We start from the raw sequence: 21,891 nt of genomic DNA on the forward strand, positions 1-21,891 counted from the left end.
AAAGTAGTCAAAAACTACAGGGTGGAGTGGTCAATAAATTTAAGGATAATCTAAAAACCTCAATTATAATTGTTAAAATAAATGTAATAATTTAAATATATATATACATTAGAGAGAAACGTTACTGATATACCCGACAATGAATGTAAAGAAATTAGGAAAAAATCATGTAAAGTAAGTGTTGTATTTATCATGAAAATAGGATACATTACACAGGCCTAACTGTGGGCATAAGAAAATATGTGGTGGTTCAAAATGCAGTAAAATATTATATTTTTTAATCAACTAACGTTAAACGCTTAGAGCTCAGATTGTGTTATTCATTCACAGGTTTAAAATGTATATTGTTCAACATTTTAAGTCAGTAAAATCATGATCTTTACTGGGGACAACAAAGCACCGAAGTCTTAAATCTTCAATAGGGGCTTTTAATATGGAAGCTCGTTTCCACCATTGAACAAAAATAAAAAAGGTAATTCTGACCTTTCCACCAGTCTGACTTTTAACCAGTCCACAATTCTGAGTAAACAAAGTGAGAATTGTGAGATAAAAATTTACAATTATCTTTTCTCTTTTTTTATTCCGTGACGGTAACAAGCTAAAAAAAAAACTGCTGCATTAGTTTGGCGTCACCTGTAGGTTGAATGCGGCACATCTATAGTTGGTTTCGTTGCTATGAAACGAATCTGGTAAACACAACGATAAACCACGGCGTTCGTAAACGTCTGGTAATCTCATCGAGCCGTTTGCGTTTTGTTCCTGAACGTCTCTGAAACAGAGCAAAATGTCTAACGCCCTGTTGTTAGCAGAAGTTGGTTGGGACACGGGTTTCGCCCTCCCTGTAGCAAATGCAGAGAATAAAGCATTACAGGAGGAGGTGAGTAAGAGGTGTAACTGATAAATGACATGTCTGAATAACTGATTGTAAGAGGTGTGTGTGTACCTAAATTTCATTTTCTTAATTTCTTCTTCTCTCTACAGCTTCAAATGAAGCAAAAGGAGCAATTGAATCTTGAGAACAAACTGAATAAATACAAAGATGTTATAAATGCTTTGACCGAACATCTCAAAAATCTAAACCAAGAGCTTTCTCACACTCAGGTAACTTATGAGATAATGGCAGTAGAGGAAGTTGATTCTTCCTGTATTTTCTGGTTTTGAACAGTAAGGCTGAATGTGTAATGCTTGAGCGGGATTGTTCGCATGTGTTCAGGCTTTGTGCAAAGCCAGAGAGAAGGAGACTGAATCTGAGGAGCATTTCAGAGCGCTGGCGGAGAGAGAGACAGGTCGCTTGAAGCAGGAGATCACTGAGCTGGAGAATCAACTGAAAACACTGAATGAGAAGAAGAACGCACAAGAGGTTACAGCCGACCCACACCTCATCCATAATACATGACCTGTGCTTACGCATAAACAGTCTCAAAGCAACCATATAAAGAAACCATCATTCATTGGTGTTTCACAAACTACAAATGTAAACATGTTTACACACACTACAGTTCAAAAAGTCTGGGGTCATTAAGATTTTTCAAAAAGAAAGTACCGGTAATACTGATATCCAGCAAGCACCCATTAAATTAATCAAAAGTGACACATTTATAATGTTACAAAAGATTTCTATTTCAAATGAATTATGTTCTTGTGAGCTTTCTTTTCACCAAAGATACAGTTAAAAGTAGCACTGTTTCCACAAAAATAGTAAAGGTAGGGTTGGCAATTTTCAAAGATGCTAGCAATAGCGAGCTAGCTTTAAAGCTAGCATAAGATCCCACCCTCCCTTCAGAGCGTCTCCAAAAGTCACGCCTCCTTCAAAACACATGAACACGTACAGCAGGGAGCAAACAAAAGCGGTGTGAGAGACGACGTTAAACTACCTCATGTCTCAAAGCACACAACATTACAATAATAATGAACATAAACAACTTAAAGAGCACTTACCTGTACCACCTGACTGCTGCAGCTTCATTTCGCCGTTGATGGTGTCGGACCAAATGCAATGATTGGGCGAACATTTTATGGTCCTACGCCTTACAATACATTTAGACCACTTAATTTAGTGATTGCAGTCAGGATATGACAACACTTTCAACCAGCATAACAAAAAATGTGTCTGGAACAAATCTCTGACCCTGCCTTTAAGCAACACAACGTTGCTGATAATAAGAAATGTTTTCTGAGCAGCAAATCAGCCAATGAAAATGATTTCTGAAGGACAAGGAAGACTGGAGTAATGATGCTGAAAATTCAGCGTTGCCATCATAGCAATGAAATACACTTTAAAATATATTTAAAAAGAAAACAGTTTCATTTTGAATTATTGTTATTATTTTTTAGAAAGGAACACAATCCTAATGTAATTCTGTCAATATGTGCACAGAACAGCATCTTTAAAGCCACTCAGAAGCTGGAGGAACTGAAGAGTCAGCTGAACTGGGACCAGCAGACCCTGGAGGCCTGGCTGCAGGAATCGGCACACAAGGATGAAGACACCATGGCCATCATCAAGTACGCCAAGCAAGACGAGAGCAGGATTCGAGTGAGTCTGTAGTACCAGCTGTTTGAGTTGGGTCACTTTGAAAGCCAATACTGAGCTGTCATAAGGAAAATGTAAAAGTACCTTGGTGAATCTCACAAGTCCTGCCAAGAACATGTTTGTATCATATCTCGCCCTGGACGAACAAGTGAGCACAGTTGAGCGACAATTGCCAAGGACCAGATGATCTTTAATTTGTACATTATGATAATTAAAATTTAGGGGACAAATGTTCTTAATTGTAAAATGTGATATTGTCACAATAAGCTTTAGTTATAATATATTTAATATCAAATATTTAATTAAAATAAAATGAAATGTATAACATTAATTGTATACAATTATCATTGATATACTATTATAGCTTTTTTTAATATTTTGAATTTGAATTACATTTTATTGTACATTTTTATTTTAGTATCATTGAAATACTATTTATGGCTTTTTATATATTCTTTTTATATTTATATTTTAGGTTAAAAAAGTTGTGTTGTGTTTTTGACATTTGTATTAGTTTTTAAAAAGATATGTCTATATAGTTTGTATTATTGTTTTATTTTTGAATTTTAGTTAATTTAGTTATATTGGTTATTTTAGTACTTCAACTTAAAATAAATGAAAATGAAAAATGTTGCCTTGGCAACTAGCTGAAATAAAATAAGTTTAAAAAAAAATATTTAATATATTTTTATTTCAGTTCATTTTAATATTCATGGTTTTAGTTAAAGACGCTAATATCATATTTTAATTAAAATTCTAATTTTTCATGAAGATTCACTCACTTGTATGGCAAGTATTTTAGAAAGACTTGAAAAGCAGTATGCTAAGCTACAGTTTGTATTGCAGAATAACTGCCATGTCTGTGCTGATATAATATCTGCTGTCTTCATCAGGAGCTGACACTGAGCATTGAGAAGTTGACTCTTGAAGCCAACCAGAAGAGAAAGACCCTGAACAGTGAAATCACTGAGTCGGTTACAGCACAGGTGATGGATATTTTTCTGTGCTCCCTTACATTTCTCCGTCGTCAGAGGACATTTTTGTGCTTTGAGCATGCCATCATTCTCATAGGCTTTGGTCTTTGCAAATGCACTTGTATTTTGGGATCCAGATCGCTTTGGACAAGACAGCCGAGAGCTTTCGTCAGGCTCACATTGAGAGGCAAGAGATGATCGACCAGTGGGAGAACACCATTGAACAAATGAGGAAAAGAGACCAGGAGATACAGCAGTGTGCCATGGTAACCTGAAGATGGCGCCCTTTTAATACTAAGACATCATTACTATATATCTACCATTCTGAAAATGGTTTATTCAACTTTGATTGTAAATCACTCTATCTTCTAGTTGCAAGCGGAGGTGAACCAAACGATAAGAGAGAAGAATGATTTGGTCAAGGAGAGGAAGGACTTCATGGAGCGCGAGATAGAGAACAATAAAGAGCTGGAGAGGAATATAGGCACGGCTGAACGTCAGGCGCTTCGACTCAGACAGCATCTCCAGGAAGAGGAGAGGAACGATAGACGTCTGCAGGATGAGGTGAGTCCATTTTTATACCAGAGTTCCCTCAAAAATGAAAATCCATAATTTACTCACCCTCAAGTTGTTCTAAACCTGTATGAGTTTCTTTCTTCTGTTAAACACAAAAGAAGATAGTAGTTGGTAACCAGACATTTTCTGGTCCACATTGACTTCCATAGTCGTTTTTTTTTTTTACTATGGAAGTCAATGTGGTCCAACAATGGGCTGTTTGGTTACCCATATTCTTCAAAAATATCCCCTTTACAGAAGAAAGAAACTCATATAGGTTTAGAACAACCTAAGGCTAATGGTGAGTAAATTATGACAATCCCTTTAAAGACAAAAAGGTTGAGATCCACTGATCTAGCCCCATCATACCAATGCTGTTTTGGTACCTTAACAAAATGTATATGTTTTGTTCTTCAAAAACAATGGGTTACTACCATACCACAGTAGATTATATGGTTATCATGGACATTATACCATTACTGTACTAGGGTACACAGCCACAGTACATCTTTGTAAGGGTAGGGATTTTTTTCATGTTAATCAAATGCAAATAAAGATATGAATTTGGCGAAACCAATCAAATGTGGTGTTTTGCTCTCAGGTGGAGGTTCTGAAGGGAACCTTAGAACGAACAGCCACAGATGTGGAGACCACCAGATCTCAGCTAACCAGCATGAAAAAGAACATTCAGAACAAAACAGCAAAGTAATGCTTTTTCTTTTCTCAGACGACTGCTCGGTCTTCAAATATCCAATTGATTGTAGTAATATATAAAGTTCTGTTGTTATAGGGTTGCAGAGGTAAAGCTGCACATTGCTGCTCTGAAGGAGAAGCTGCTGGTGGTGATGGAGGCAGTGCTGGATGGTGAAGAGCAAGCAGCACAGATGGAGGAACTGCGCAAAGACCAGGAACAGAACATTAAAGTGAGTTTGACTCTGACTCTCTTTGACTTCACAGCGATTCACTGGCAATCTGGGCATCAGACATCTTCTGTTTTGCTATACACTACTATACTCTATTTAGTATTAGTATAGTTTCAGAAATGTTAGTATATGTATTGACCACTCAGTGTCCAGGAGAATTATCTTATTGAAGTATTATTTTAGTATTATTTATATACTATTATAGTTTTATTAATTTTGAGTTAGCTTGTATTTTTATTTGTAGTTAAATTTTTAGCAATTTTGTTATGTGCTTTTGTCATTTTTTTATTCTTTTTTAAATATACATTTTTATTTAGGTTAAATTTATTTTTAGTTCAGTTTTGTTTAGTGAGCGTTTCAGCTCATATTTATATTTTATTTTATTTGACCTTAATTTCAATTAATCAAACTGTTTTTAATAGTTGTATTTGACGATAGTAACCCTGGTTCACAGTTTTGGACAAACAAGACACGTGATTTACTGTTATGGCCAATAGCTCATAAATACCAGATATTAAAATTCTGTGCTATTTTGTCAGTAAGTTAATAAAACACTAAAAACTCAAATGAATTTGCAGAATTATAATGCACAGTATGGAAAATGGATATTCATTTAGATAGCCTATTTATTAAAGATTACATTTAACCACTATAGTGCTATTATGACATTAACAAAGTGAGCGTTATATTTAAAAATAGGGGAAATGAGAATTACAATTGATTAATGCGCAATTAAATGTCCAATATCAACCCATACCTATATTCTTAAAAAAAAAAAAAAAAAAAAAGATTTGTTAAGCCCGTTTGTGATTGACTTGTTAATGAAAGTTATTATAATCTGTCTGTACTTGGATTAATAAAGCGTTAATTGTGTAGGAGATCGATGCTCAGCTGCTCCGGCAGAGAGAGCTCATGTTCAGGAAGAGTCAGGAGTTGCAAGGGCTGCGTGAAAAAGAGAAGAACGTCACAGCTGAGATCTGCGCCACCCGGGCCGCTCTCTCCAGCCTGGAGAGCAGACTCAGCAAACTGGACCAGAGCTTTCTCAAACAGCAGATGATCATCTCCAACCAGGCAAGAGAACAAATACTTATCATCTAATTCAATTTGTCAGCATGCAAGCGGGATGGTTGTTTTCTGGAAGCTGACAGATGACTCGAGTGTCGTTCTTTGGTTTGGTCTAGGACTTTCAGATCCAGATGCTGGAGAGGAAGACTTTACACTTGCAGGGGAAGGTGAACACAAAGGAGAAGGAAGCTCTGGAGAAGAGGGCTTCTGATCTGGCTGAAGCTCTAGAGGAGAAGAAGAGGACGGCCGCCACACTCAACACACAGCTGAAGAAACTCCAGGTGAGAGTGTGTGTCTCTGCTGTTATATTGATTTCTCAGAGCTCTCCTCAGCGCTGGAGAACAGCTGTTTTCAGTAGGCACACAGGTCCGATTCACAGGTGATATGTCATAAATGTGTTTATTGATTGATTACTGATTTCTGTTTTTTGGTATTCTGCCCTTTGAGTTGTTGCAATTAAAAACAATGCACCTTATTTCTATTTCTCTCAATCTTACATTTCCTGCTGTCCTTTATGCAATATAAATATCTGGTTCAGTCATGAAACTCTAGTGGGCGCAGGATGATGGGTCCTTTACATGCATCTGCAAGCAATCACATCATTACCGCATGGCACAAGCTGATTGGCCTCTGCTGATCCTGCAGCCAATGAGATTGCTTGCTCAACATTTAAATAGTCTGGTTCAGTGTTTGCTGTAGGCTAGTCCTGTATCGTGCTATCAGAGTTCCTCTGAAACCCTCCACCTCCCCCAGCTCCACCTGTCTGGATCTGTTACGGGGTTTATGTCTATATACGCAGCAGCGCACCAGCAGATCTTACATTCTCACACCAGCGAGTCTGTGTATCTATTATCAGCAGCAAGTCCATACTTGCTCTGCAGCAGCATCAGCAACATAGCAGATCTAGTCTGCCAAGATAAAATACGTTAATATTGCCATATTCAATAACATGCTAAACCTATTCAGAGTTGTCATGATTGAAATATAAAGTTGCATATAACTAAGCATAGTGAACTACTGACCTAACAGATTTAAAGTAGTATGGCAGGTGTTATTTGTGATATTTCAAGACAAAATAAAAAAATAAGAAGAGATAGATTATTTAAAGCTGATTAAACCTATTTTAGGAACATAAACAGTTTGATTTGCATTGCACCTTTATTTAACAATTAAGCAAAATGTCTAAATATGTCTTATTTAAATGAGTAATTACTGATTATATATATATATATATATATAATCAGTAATTAGTACTCATTTAAATAATAAATATTTAGAAATTTTGCTTAATTGTTAAATAAAGGTGCAATGCAAAAAAAAGAGACATTTATAATGTTACAAAAGATTTATATTTCAAATAAATGCTTTTCTTTTCTACAACTTTAATAAATTGTATTTAAAATATATTAAAATAGAAAACAGATATTTGAAATTATAATATTTCACAATATCACAGTCTTTGCTGCATTTTTCATGAAAGAAAATGCATCCTTGGTAAAGGAACACGCCGAGTTTTTGGTACTTAAGCTTATTCACCGTATCCCCCAGAGTTAGATAAGCCCATACATACCCTTCTCATCTCCGTGCGTGCCGTAACTCTGTCTGACGCACCCACCGCTAGCCTAGCTTAGCACAAAGACTGGATGTAAATGGCTCCAGCTAGCATACTGCTCCCAATAAGTGACAAAATAACGCCAACATTTTCCTATTTACATGTTGTGATTTGTATAGTCACAGCGTGTACAAATAACAAGGTCACATGAGACACGCCATCTTCTAACCGTATACAATACTGGGAACTATATTCTCAGAAGGCGGAGCACTGCTACTTCTGCGGAGTGATTTGAACAAAACTTTTGAACTGTCTGTTGCACATTTATTCTTTTGATTTTGGGGTGGAACGTGACCTGTTTTTGGACCTGTGTATGGATGCTTTTAATGGTGCATATATTCTCAGGATGATATCCGCTGCATTAGGAAAGACGCAGAGAAGAGCGAAGCAGAGAAGAGAGATCTGACCTCCAAGATCCACGAGCTGGAACTCTTCATCGACATCTCTGAGAAAGACCAGAAAAAACTCAGGCTCAATAAACAGGTCAATAACTTGAATGTCCATCACTGATAAATCCACCAAGTATCTGTACCAGGCCACAGTATTTCACTAAATTCAAACACTCGTATGAATGTGAATTTCTCTACTTGCCAGTTTGCATGCATTCAAATATTTCTCATTTAACACATTTAATGGAATTTCCATTCAACAATTTCCCCCCTACCATCAGCACTTGCTATCAGCACAACTTATCAATTTTGAGATACATTATTTATCTATTAATCTATCAAAAGCAGTTTATAAAATATCAGCAGTAAACAATGGTAGAGAACAAAACGTTTGCTCTGTTGCACTCGTGTGGACGTCGTCTTCCTCCATCAGGACAGTATGGTGGAGAAAGGTCTCCTGAAGATGGAGGTTCAGCGGCTGAGAGGCCTGCTGTATGACAGAGCAGATGGAGTGCTGACTCTGGAGAAGAGACGTCTACAGCTGCAAGCGGCCATGAAAGAGAGAGAGGAGGAGATCCGTGTGTACCGAGAGATGCTGGTTAAACAGGTCAAGCTCACCGAGCAGGAGAGACAAGGGCTCAGGTAAAAAACACACTAGCCAATGATAAATTTAGATTTCATTACTTAGTGTGGCTTTGAAGATACATTTAAACTATATATATATAAACATTGAAATAAATGAATAACATGAGTTGATCTACACTGATGCCATATGCAGTATTTGACTCAGCATTTTTCTGCACTCTGTTGGTTGTGACAAATGGGCTCAGTAATGCGGTGAACGAGAGAATGTTCAAAATTGACAAGATGAGGAAGAGGTATGAGATCCTGACTGTTTCCATGGCTGCACCAGAGGGAGAGGAGGATAAATCCCAGGCCTACTTCATCATAAAGGTATCATACCACTATTGTTAATAACATTGATTATTGTGCACAAGGTAGAATCACAGTAAAATAAGTAATATTATTTCATGCATCAGAATCCCAGATCCCTTTTTTAATAATAAAAAACATTCTTTAATGCTTTATTTTTATGTAGTGTTATTTCACATAAAAAACAGTATACATTATCATTTAAAAGTTAGGGGTCAATAAGATTTAATTTTTTAAAGAAATGTATACTTTTAGCAAGGAAGCATTAAATATATCAAAAGTGACAACGAAGACACTTATAATGTTACAAATGATTTCTATTTCAAATAAATGTTGTTCTTTTGTATTCTCTAATCATAAAAGAATCCTGATTTTTTTATTTTTTTTTGGTTTCCACAAAAATATTAGGCAGCACAACTGTTTTCAACATTGATAATAATAAGAAATATTCCTTGAGCACTAAATTATTCTTCATATTAGACTGATTTCTGAAGGATCATGTGACACTGAAGACTGGAGTAATGATGCTGAAAACTCAGCTTTGATCACAGGAATAAATTACATTTGAAAATACATTAAAACGGAAATGTTATTTTAAAGTACAACACTATTTCACAATATTACTGTTTTTACTGTATATTGTTGATCAAATAAATGCAGCTTTGGTGAGCACAAGATACTTCTTTCAAAAGCATTAACATTTAAACATGGTTTCATCAAAAACAAAGAAGTGGAGCTTGGGTTTTTGCATTCAAAGCATTCCCAACTCCTGACTACTCTATCATTTTTACTATATCTGAATGAACATTACAACTCCATATATGTCACAATAACTAATAAACTCTGTACTTTTTCTGAAGGCAGCTCAAGAGAAAGAAGAACTCCAGCGTCAGGGGGATGTCTTGGACGCCCAAATCCGCAAGGCAGAGAAAGAGATCCACGCTTTGGAGAACACACTGCAAGTTGTCAGCAGCTGCAATACAACCTACCGCAAAACCCTGACCAAAGTCACAGAGACCAGTAAGTATTTCTATATTAAACCCCAAAACATAGTCTTACTCAAACACTTGAACAGCTTTTTAAAACATTCTTCATCGCTAATGTCACCATGTTATTCTAATTTTAAAGTGGTCTGTTAAGTTTGTTTGGTTACCTGAAGTATGAGGAAAATAACAGCTGTAGCTATGCACGAGCAACATTGATATTATCTGGTACAGGTACATGTTATCAGATTCAATATTTTCAGCTTATACAAGCAAACGTCACTTTTTCGTGGTATACTGTAGATGTACTCTGTAGGTTTTATTTGGCATGTAAACAATATCTGTGATGTTGCAGTGTATATAATCGAACAGAATTTAGTTGTGAGCTGAGCAAGTGAACCTCTCGCTGTAGGTCCCGCACACCAGGAGAAACTCAAGCTGGAGGAGCAGAGGCGAGCAGCCGAGGACAAATACAAATTCAAGAAACGGCAAATCCGAGAACTGCAGGAGGATGTCGAAGTAAATATGTGTTGACGTAAACATTCTTCAAGACAGACAATGCGGACAAAACATCTATATAAATATGTGAAGTATAATCTCTCATGATACAAAAATATATTTCCTAACATTAGTTAATTGATCTATTAGGTATCATGGAACTAAAAAAAAAAAAAAAATTATAATTATATTTTTAAAAAAATTGTTGTTGTTTCGTTTTTATAATTGGGTCATTCCTGCAGTTAGTTTGGTCGGAGCAGGTTTGGTGAAAAAAAGAAGAAGTTAAAATTCAATGAGATGTTTAATCTCATTGAATTTTAAGAGTAAAAATGCAGTATAAATGGACACACCAGGGTGACCATGTTGTGTTTGATGCTATTAGATAAATATTCTAAAAATTAGGAAACTAGAAAAGTTTATGACTTAACACTTTGTTCTTGAAGTTGCTTTCCCTCCAAGGAAATTATGTCACTTCTAGCAAGTCATGTGATTTAGGCCATATACTGTATGGACTAGGGTTTTAGAGACAAACTAATTTAACGGTTTACGCCTTTAAAAAAAAACTTATGTATCACAATACATATATAAATATTTTATGTCAAAGAGAATATGTAAATGTATATACTAATATATATATATAAACTTTTTATATTCCTGGATACTAATCATGATTTTTGTGTGGGTGTGAACAATTGTTTTTATTGAACAATCAGTTAGTTAATATTAAATACACAAGAAGGCTAATCAATAGAACTAGAGACAGGTCTTCATTACAGCAAGATGGTCTTTCTGCTGGGCCTTAAGCATGTCGCACCTCCAACGGTGCCTTAGGTGGACTATGCATGGCAGAGGCGTCCTTTTCTCTGAGGCAGGCCTAAACCTGACCGCATACCACACGATTTTGCTGCAGGGTCTTCAGCTGGGGACCACCGCTCATTGACGTTTCGCCCCTTAACCCAGAACGTCTCATGGTGGCGGGGCAGTGAACAGGGACGTCTCCCTGACACCCCCTGCAGCAAAACCTAATTTGATATTACTCCCCAAGCCTTGTCTCGTCGTTTCAGCCAGAGCCAGTGGCTTGCTTTCTCCGCTTCCTCAGAGAGCTCTTTGGTGGATCTGCTCAGTGTGGCTCCCCGTAGTCCCAGGTCCTTGAGCAGACGTGATATTGATCTGCCCACAAAGCCTCTGGCTCCCACCTCCACCGGATACAGCCTCACACTCCATCCACTTTCCCTGCACTCCGCAACCAGGTCTGCATACTTCGCCTTCTTTCTCTCATAGGCAGCTTCCAGTCCCTCCTCCCATGGAACTGTCAGCTCGATCAGTATTACTAACTTCACAGCTTCAGACCACAGCACCACGTCTGGTCTTAAGGTGGTGCTGCATATCTCCTGTGGGAACTGGAGCTGCCTTCCCAAGTCTATTTCCATCTTCCACCCCGCCCCTGGTGTTAAAAGCTTGGCAGGTTGTCTCTTGCTGGTATGCATTGCGTGTTCCCCCTGCCTAATGAAGTGGATCCTGCATCGACTCTCTGATGGACTATGGTTGTTTGCCTCCTGTCGACTTTTCTCCAGCACCTCTGCCAGTTTTCTGAGCACTTGGTCGTGCCGCCATCTGAGCCGCCCCTGTGTCAGTGCTGTTTTGCAGCCCGACAGAATATGCTGGAGTGAGGCATTGATGGTCCCGCAAATGTCACAGGATTGCTCTGTTCCAAGCCATTGGTGGAGATTTTTAGGGCTCGGGAGAGTGTCGTACGTTGCCCTAATGCGCAACATAATCAGTAACCATAGAAACAAACAAGGATCAGGAACAACACAGTCAAACAGAATAGAACCAAACCAAAAGACAATATGACTAACATACTTGTGACAGGGGACAGGCAAAACCTATGCAATCATTTCCAATGGATCATCTGATGATTTGTGATTTTTGAGGATAATGTAATTGTCTCCCAAACTTGATCAGAAAAAAATAACTTGTATATCACCAGTGATGTCCTTAGACCAAGTAGTTGCTATGGAAAGTAGTTTGTGTGAGTTTTTTTATGAGAGTGGAGTAAATAAATGAAGCAGAGGTAATAGAGTTTTCAGATGGAAGGATTGGCTTTCGTAAAGGATGCACGGGCAATTGTGGATTATTTGTGTGTCATTATTTACTGAAGCTTTTTATAGTTTCTTGTTATTAGTTTAGTAATTCATTACAGGGATGTGTAATAATATGTGTTACACAAAGACTGGAAAAAGCGTTTCTGTGAAGAGTTATCAGAACTGTAAAGTGTTACGAGTTGTAACCAGCATATGGAAATAGACAGTATTTGTATGTACCCTATAATTCAAAGTGTGTACTTTCACTTTAATATTTATGTTACTAGGTGACACAAATATTGTTTGAAAAACATCATTCACATCGGGTCTAACAAGTTTCTGTAAACCTGTTCTGTAAAAATTTAAAAACATGTTAATTAGCTAGGTCAGCTTGATTCAGTAATGTTAAATAAAATAAAATCATTGATGATGGCACACTTTTCACATTTCAGAGCATGTCCAGGACATTGGAGGGCCTTCTTCAAGAGGAAGCCGATCAGAACGAGAGCATCGAGAGGAACCAAACACATGTTCTTTCTCTCAACAAAGACATCCTCTCTCAGGAGGAGAAACTCAATAGAGCCGCCAAACAGGTCTGCCATACGCCCTCACATACCCTACAATCATCCAGCTTTATCTTTTCAGATCCAATAGTAATTAAGTTTATAATAGTCAAGTCACCTTTAACACTTACAAATCCGATTGTTTACTCTATACTGTTTGACAACATGTCCTGCTAAGTACAAAGTGTGACAACTAACTCTGGTCTATCCTATACAAGGTTCTGTCATGAAACTCATGGCGCAGGCTGATTGGTCATTTATCGGCAGCCCTCATTTATACATTTTAATTCATTTATATTATTGGCAGCCAATGAGTTTCAACTTTCAAATACTTGGTCAGCATATTTTGTAGCAGTTGCAGCGCCCTTTCACAAACCCTCCTCCTTCCCCAGCTCCACCTGTATAGATAAAGGATCACATCTATTAACATATTAACATGATATGACCAAACATATTAACATGGCCATACCCATTACCATGACAAACACTCTGTGAGTTGTCATGACGGGAATATATTTTTATATGAAATGTATATATGGCCAGTAATGACGGATTATACCCATATTATTGTTATTATCCAATATAAGACAGAGAGCGCCTGATCTCATAATCTCATCCTATTTTTGCCTCACAGTGTGCCAAATATACCAGGGAAATTCGGTCTGCTAAGAACACCAAAGAGAAGACGTTTGAGGAACGCGACATAGAGCTACGAGAACTCAGAGACTTTAATAAAAGCCTTAATAAGATGCTCCTAGAAGCCATGGAGGAGGATCAGGACCTGGCAGCTACAGTACAGATACGTTTTATGCAGGTACAGCTTGAATGGAAAAATTACCCATCGTGATCTATAAGCAACATGTAGTCATTGAAAAAAATAAGTGAAAAAACATGTAATTCATTACAAATCGAAAAATGTAATTAATGCTTTGTCTAAGTGATACAAAGTGGCAGTAAGTTCAAGCTAGGATAAGTTAACTGCACTTTTCAAATTCTTTGAATTACCTCATGTTGAGTAAAGTTAAAGGGTAACTGCTGCCAAAATGGAACCTAGGCTCTTTTTGTTTATCTACCCGAGTCAAACATAATTAGAATGGAAACGCCACTTTTAAGATTGACCGTATTTTCATTCTAGGTCAAAATGCCTTATGAATGGGAGTGCATGGATCACTTCTATGATAGCATCAAAATCGCTATTTTTAAAACACTAAGAAGGCTCGACACAACATGAAACTGTGCTCGAAGTATCACCAGGGGCTCTACACATGAACTCCAGCATTGAATTCATTGTTTGTGTACACAAAGCGATTTTGATGCTATCATAGAAGAGCCCCATGCACTCCCATTCAAAAGGCATTTTGACCGAAAACAAAAATACGGTCAATCTTAAAAGTGGCGTTTCCATTCTAATTATGCTTTTACACAAAAGTTTGACTCGGGTAGATAAACAAGAGCCTAGGTTCAATTTTGGTAACAGTTACCCTAAAAATATAAATTTTTGAAATGATTGTGATAAGTTCCATCTACACTACTGTTCAAAAGTTTGGGGTTGGTTGGTCATTGAACATTTTGGGGTTGAACATTGCTAATTAAACCATTCGTTAAATGAATTTTAATATGTTGCAATATTACAGTTTCCTGTATTTTTGATCAAATAAATCCAGCCTCTGTGAGCCTAAGAGACTTCTTTCAGAAACATGAAACAAATCTTACTGACCCCAATTGTTTGAACAGTAGTGCATTTTTACAGTGGGGTCAATTATCAGAGGAATTCTTGAGATTATTTTACTCATTACTTGCTTTGTTGCATCTAAAAGAAGCTTCTATTGAACTGTAATGGTTGTGTTCCTCATTGCAGGCTGGCCTGACACTTCCCTCTCCTGCTTCCACTCCATCCAGCCGTCTGAGCTCAAAGATCAGCTCAGCGCGCAGTTCTGCTTCACATCGGTATTCACATAATCATGCTTTTAACCGCAAACTATTGCGATTTATATTCCACGCGTACAGTACGTCTGCTGCTATTACAGCATATTTATCCAGTCAAGTGTGACCGTTTATACCAAACAATTGTGCATGACGTGGAAAGAAGTCCTGAATGTTGTCTTATGTTGCCCCACATGCGTTTCAGATCCTCAAATCTTTCGGCCTGCAGTAGTGCCAGAAGCCAATCTGTCCCGTCCACCCCAGTGAAGACAGTGGATCTGGGATTGGGCCTGTCCGTCACGTCCCCGCAGGGATCTCTGCCGCCCAGCGCTGCCAGCAGCAGCAGGAGCAGCAAGTGCAAGAGCCCTTAGACTGTGAGGAACACCGTGTGTCTGTCAACCAGGAAGTTATTGTTTTTAATTATACCACCGTTATCGTTATTCCAGTTTTACCCCAATGTTTAATTTATTCCACTCAATGTTATCGTTAAAATGACTTTGGCTGTTTAAAATTCACTTTTGTGTGTGTGTGTGTGTGTGTGTGTGTGTGGTGTGTGTGGTGTGGTGTGTGTGTGTGTGTGTGTGTGTGTGTGTGTGTGTGTGTGTGTGTGTGTGTGTGTGTGTGTGTGTGTGTGTGTGTGTGTGTGTGTGTTTTATTTTTTTCCTAAATTTGTTAATACTTCAGACTTTACTGTTGGTTATACACTACCGGTCAAAAGTTTGAAATAATTAAGACTTTTGTAATTAATGATTTTTTTTTAAAGTCTCTTATGCTCTCACCAAGGATGTATTTATTAAAAAAATATCGTAAAAACAGCGTTATTGTGAAATATAATTACAATTTTAAAGAACTGTTTAATACTTTAATGTATATAGATTTTTAATAATTAATAAATAATTATTTATTATTATTAACTTGAATTAATATAAAATAATGTATGGTAAAATGTAATTTATTCCTGTGATGTCAAAAGCTGAGTTTTCAGCATCATTACTCCAGTCTTCAGTGTCACATGATCCTTCAGAAATCATTCTAATATGAGGATTCGCTGCTCTGTCGTTGTTGTTGTTGTTATTATTATACAATGGTACATAAATAATCATCATATTAGAGTGATTTCTGAATGATCATGTGACACTGAAGACTGGAGTAATGATGCTGAAAATTCAGCTTTGATCACAGCAATACAATTCATACAAAACAAAGTTAAATAAAGTTTTTTAAAATTGTAATTATATTTCACATTATTACTATTTTTACTGTATTTTTGACCAAATAAAATGCAGCCAAATAGACTTCTTTCTAAAACATTAAAGTCTTAATCATTCCAAACTTTTGACCAGGATTGTAGACTTTTTTTACTTCATGGAATTGCAACTGCAGGTCTTGTGATTGTGTTATGTGGCAGCAACAAAGAAAGAAACAATAAAACTCTACATTCATTAAATGTTTTGGCCCACGATGAATTGAATTAAAAGAGCGAATAACTTCCTTCTACGGCCTATTGTGTTTGTGTCGGCAATGCTGGGGTGTGTCCAGTCTAAGTAGAAACCCGTGAGACCGACACTTCAATCGACGCCCTCATACAGCCTAAACCTGAAGAGTCACTGACCGTATCCATACACACTCTTCCAAAAGGATCATTTGCAGAACCAAGGAGAAAATGTTCCACCTCATCTTGTTGGTTGGATTTCTGTGTTTTTCTGTGGGAGAGTCGACCACTACTGGTAAGTGACTGATCAAACTCTTACACCTTCTCAAAATGACAAAAATACTGGAGAATTAGGCTACTCATACATTCTGCTCATTTTGCTGGCAAAGTCATATATGTTTGTATATAAAGTCGTATATATTCACTCAAACCTGTTCTGTTTGATTAATGTCGGTTATTGTGTGTTTAATGGCACTCACAGGTGCTCCTATAACCACGGAATTGACTGCAGACACGACAGAAAGCTGGACAATGACTTCTGCGCCATCAACACAGCAGCCTGGTACAATGCCATATTTTGCTAGCCTTGTTTGTTTAATACAGGGGTTTTCAAAGTGTGGGTCCACTGACAGTTTAAACCAGGCCTAGCTGCACTTTTGATGATTTGTGCACAAACAATGATAAAAGTGAGGAGTTAAGAGTATGACATTAGTGTGTGTGTGTGTGTGTGTGTGTGTGTGTGTGTGTGTGTGTGTGTGTGTGTGTGTGTGTGTGTGTGTGTGTGTGTGTGTGTGTGTGTGTGTGTGTGTGTGTGTGTGTGTGTGTGTGTGTGTGTGTGTGTGTGTGTGTGTGTGTGTGTGTGTGTGTGTGTGTGTGTGTGTGTGTGTGAGTGGGGTGGGGGCAAGTTATGTCAAAAGGGAGGCCTGCTGTCTTAGACTTTGTAAACCCCTAGTTTGATATAAAAAAAAAAACATTTGAATCAGACTACATTGTGTCAGTTGACTCAGCTGTGGATTTAAAGTAACTTTTTAATTTTGTGTGTTTAATGGAACTCACAGGTGCTCCTATAACCACGGAATTGACTGCAGACACGACAGAAAACTGGACAATGACTTCTGCGCCATCAACACAGCAGCCTGGTATTTCACATAAACTTGTTACTAGTGAACTTTAGTTTAAAGGGATAGTTCAACCAGAAAAAAAAGTGTCATTTACTCACTGTGGAACACAAGAAATTAAAGGCCACCTATTATGACATTTAAAATGTTCCTAATGTTGTTTAGGGAGTCCCCAACAACAGTTTTACGTGCATGCAATGTCAAAAAACACTTTTGTTGTCGTATAATATGCATTTATTTTTACCTGATTTGCTCACCGACTCCCAAATGATTCGTTCAACGACTCGTTTTTCCAAACCCCGCCTTTGCGCGACGCTAATCTGCGTTGATTGGTCAGATGACCCAGCAGTGTTTACAGAGATAATACTTATTGTTTAACACGGAGTACAATGATGCTTTTATCAATTAAATCGTGTTATAATAATGATTATAGTCCACTGCTTTGTAGTTTGTAGTAAAAAACTAAAAATAAGATAAATAATTTAATGTTACGTTAGCGAGCATAGCCCAGAGTTCATATTGTAAAAGCACAATCAGTCTTTGTTTGCATTAGCCCGATGCATAAACATAACGTTTTTACACACAAAAAATGCAGTTACGTTACTACGAGGTATTACTCTATTCTTTAGACAACTCCGAAAACAACGACAAACACTTCACATATCTCAATACAATTGTCATTGAAGACCTAGAAGCTAAACGGTGCTTACACAACAAACAAAATAATAATTAAGCATGCTACATAAAACATAAAAGCAACAATTATTAATAACACTTACAGGTTGTGATACGGAGGAGGAAGCTGATGCAAATACACTTGGAACTGAACCTTCCTTCAATATCAGCCGGCTCGCGAATCCAAGTTTGATTGCATTTAAAAAGCAATCGTCTTCAAAATGACGCGAACAAAGCACAAGGCTCGGACTAAACTTCTGTGGTATAGTTATATGAATTGTAGCCACTTAGTCTTCAAATGCTCCTCCTTGGACAGATGAAAAAAGTTGGCTTTTGAGTCGCACTTCAGAACACAGCGTCTCGTCGCCCTGATGTTTTCAAGTTTTCCCTGGCCTTGGAGCGCAATAAGTGGGCGTATCGTATTCAAATAACTTGACAAGTTGACGTCATCTAGTCAGAGAAAAAGCTTCGGTCTTCTAACGATTCATAAAAATGACTCAGAGTCGACTCTCACTTTTGAAAGACAATAACTTTATATACGGTGCACTTTCATATTTCAAACTTTGCAGGATGTTTTTGTTCACTTAGATCTATGTTACACACTACATGAAAGGTAAATTTCAAAATTCCATAATAGGTGCCCTTTAAGAAAAATTATAAACTGTTTAATAAAAGTCTATGAGGTCCTAAACAAGACTGACTTTGAAACAAAGTCATACAGATTTGGAATGACATTAAGTTAACATTATGACATTAACATATGACATTATGTTAATGACATTAACATTACTATATTAAATTATGATAGAACTTTCATTTTTTTTGGGTGAAATATTGCTTTATTGCAATTTGGAGATTAGTTACATTTGTAATATATGACGTTGTCAATTTTCTCATATACAGGCCCTTCAATAATTACTGGTTTGAGGTTAGCCGTCAAATCTGTGGTTGATCTGTCCAATAACCCTTATTCACTTGAGATGGAGCTCATCGTGCGTCAGGTAATTCTTTAGTTTCTTCACCTTTATAAAAGTAGGCTATAATCTATAGAATATAAAGTATTACAGTCAGTGGCCCAGAATTATTTTTACACATGAAGGGGACGGTTAAAATTTCCAGCCCAAAAGTTCACCAAAACCCTGCCCACTCCAAGAATAAAAACGCCCAAAATGTAGCTGCCAAAATAATGTAATTTTATTGCCATGTTATGAGGTTGATAAGCACCATTTTATCTCCTTAAAATAAAATTATTTTTTTTTCTCAATTTCCCAGCAAAACGTATCAAAACCGGGCAATAATTAAGGAGAATGAGCAAATATGACTAAAATGTCCAGGTGGACACTGTCAAAACGGCAATCAAGAAATGAACCGATGACTTAAACCCTTTTTACCCGCACAATCAAATTCAAAACCGCCCAATCTGGCAACACTGCTGAGGGGGGTGTCTTCCGGCGGGAAAGTGGCGTCAATACATATATCCTCTATATTCCATAAAACATGGAAGTGTCAATTTTGATTTCATGGTGACTTTAAAGGTGAGTCACATTAGTGAAAATTGACAGGGGAAAAAAAGTGTGTCGATGTATGAAGCATCGCCCACACAAAAGTCACTTTCAACCCAAGTAGCTTTCTGTTGGTCAACTCGGCATACTTGATTCTGATGCAAAAGTCAGCACGGGGAAATCTCTCACCCTCACGCAAAATTCCTGATCGCACAGATTTCTATTGAAATTACTTAATTTCGGTCCGTGCACCTTTGGATAATTTAACGGTTTCTTCATTATTCCGTTTTGAATCCCGTCAATGTATCACATATTCAGCCATTCTTGTGAACATAAACTAATCTCGTAATTATTTATATTTTTATTTTTGTTTTCATCACACTTTGTTAATTTGACAAATGGAAATGCAACAAATCCAAAACGGATTTTACAGCTTGAATATAGGGGGTTTTCACTACACGTCATCAATCTGGAAGTCGGCCATTTTGGAGGCACTGAACGTAAACAATGCCACTGAACTGAACAGACTCGCAAATTTGGCTGATTATTGCTGCTGAAAAATTGTCGAGTTTTGGTCTGTACTAATCGGTCGCATCGGGAAAAAACATTTCGAGTTCTATAGACGGTCAAAAGTTAAAGAGAAGAGTGCAAAAAACTGATAAAAGAAGCCGTTTGTGGTTGAGAGAGGTACTGTGGTACAGCATCAGTCACATGTGTAAATAAAGCGTTGACTATGGCTAAAATGTTGACTATGGCTACATTCACACCATCAGTCCAAATCCGATCATCTTTGTATCCGATTGGAATTTGATCTAAAATTATGTCCACGCTGTGTATCGCAACTGTTCAGATGCGATGTGTGTGTCCATGCAGCTCTTTGGCAATATGGCAATGACGTTGCGTTGATGGAGGGGTTTGCATTTGCAATAGAGATGTTGTCTTATTTAAATTTGACAACATGGAAATGTGTATCTGCTGCGCTGGACTACTGTGTCTTAGTTAAACCTGCGGCAGAACTGTAGAAGGCTGGTATGTACAGCTTTTTTTCCGCGCTTTTGTCTGCGCCGGTTTCAAAAATAATAATTTTCTGCTCGTCCAGCACTTCGGGTTACCGCCCAGAACCCGAAAACCCTCTATTCAATCTCTACATGGGCAGGAATGAAACGCCCCTTTCCGCTGGTTGGTCAACCAAACATCAAACCGTGAATGAAAGATAGCACATTTGAAAACAAAACATTTCACAAAAAGACATTAATTAGTCACATCTCTCGGGCATTTAGAAGAGAACTGACTTTATAGCCTACATCAGCTAAATATCACAAATACACCGGTTATTAAGCCTACTTTTGAATGGCTCATTATATTAAATAAAATATTTTTTATTTGTACTGTACAAATAGTTCATTGTACAAAAAATAGTACTGTACAAACACTTCATTGTTTTAAGTGTTTGCACTGATATGAATAGGCTATTAAACATCAAATTAGGCCTCAATAAAGTTCTGTAATGCTCTCTGTCCTTTCAGATCGAAAGTTTCATTCCTCCTCAACAAAGAGCAACGACGTCCATCACAGTGAGAAAAGTCCAGAGAGGCTCCTCGAAACACGATTAATATTGTCAGCTATAGTGCTATAGTATTCAAATTGTTAGTAAGGTAAAGTTATAACTATCGTTTTGTTCTTTGTGTATATGTCTTTTAATCGTGTGTCATTTTAAATATGTAAGATATGCTGTTGTGAATCAAATCTCTCTCTGGACAGCAAATAAACAGTTTTGTTTCAGATAACACATTTTATTTTTGTTTTTATATTTTTTTATTTTTTTATTAGATCTGTCTTATTTGATCATAATTTGATTTCTATGTATTTCTCACATTTACATTAATTTACTGAAAAAACAAACTTGCCACCATGATGCTAAAGTGTTCTATGTGGTTGCCAGGGTGTTTCTCTGTGGTTGCTAAGCAAATTTAAGTTGCTAGGGTATTGTGGGTGGTAACTAGGGAGTTGCTCGGTAGTTGTTTACAGGCCAAATCAAAATCCAACCTGCAAGTCCCTTATAAACCTCCCTCCTATACTGATATTGGATATTTTATTGGAGACACTTCCTAAACCCGATGCGCCTTACG

At 37.2% G+C, this 21,891-nt stretch overlaps 1 protein-coding gene across 3 annotated transcripts; it reads left to right on the plus strand.

The window, feature by feature from the left end:
* Nucleotides 1-586: 586 nt before the first annotated feature.
* On the plus strand, nt 587-21,822 carry ccdc39 (coiled-coil domain 39 molecular ruler complex subunit). 3 transcript variants are annotated; one of them, XM_079614172.1, is made up of 25 exons: nt 587-877; nt 982-1,101; nt 1,214-1,360; nt 2,378-2,536; nt 3,427-3,519; nt 3,645-3,773; nt 3,880-4,071; nt 4,664-4,767; nt 4,853-4,985; nt 5,862-6,056; nt 6,167-6,331; nt 8,008-8,145; nt 8,485-8,693; nt 8,882-9,005; nt 9,845-10,004; nt 10,380-10,486; nt 13,002-13,142; nt 13,747-13,926; nt 14,971-15,059; nt 15,241-15,409; nt 16,575-16,762; nt 16,949-17,029; nt 17,526-17,606; nt 19,164-19,261; nt 21,289-21,822. In XM_079614172.1, the coding sequence occupies exons 1-20, from the start codon at nt 785-787 to the stop codon at nt 15,404-15,406; spliced, it is 2,844 nt and encodes a 947-aa protein (XP_079470298.1). In that variant the 5' UTR covers nt 587-784; the 3' UTR covers nt 15,407-15,409; nt 16,575-16,762; nt 16,949-17,029; nt 17,526-17,606; nt 19,164-19,261; nt 21,289-21,822. The 3 variants fall into 3 exon arrangements, with proteins under 3 accessions (XP_079470298.1, XP_079470297.1, XP_079470299.1); XM_079614171.1 differs by having other exon boundaries at nt 15,241-16,762; XM_079614173.1 differs by lacking the exons at nt 587-877; nt 982-1,101; nt 1,214-1,360; ... (11 more) ...; nt 9,845-10,004; nt 10,380-10,486 and adding an exon at nt 11,187-12,405 and having other exon boundaries at nt 15,241-16,762.
* Nucleotides 21,823-21,891: the final 69 nt, after the last annotated feature.

The sequence above is a fragment of the Phoxinus phoxinus genome (assembly GCF_949152265.1).
Source record: "Phoxinus phoxinus genome assembly, chromosome: 5".
NCBI classification, from domain to species: Eukaryota; Metazoa; Chordata; class Actinopteri; order Cypriniformes; family Leuciscidae; genus Phoxinus; species Phoxinus phoxinus.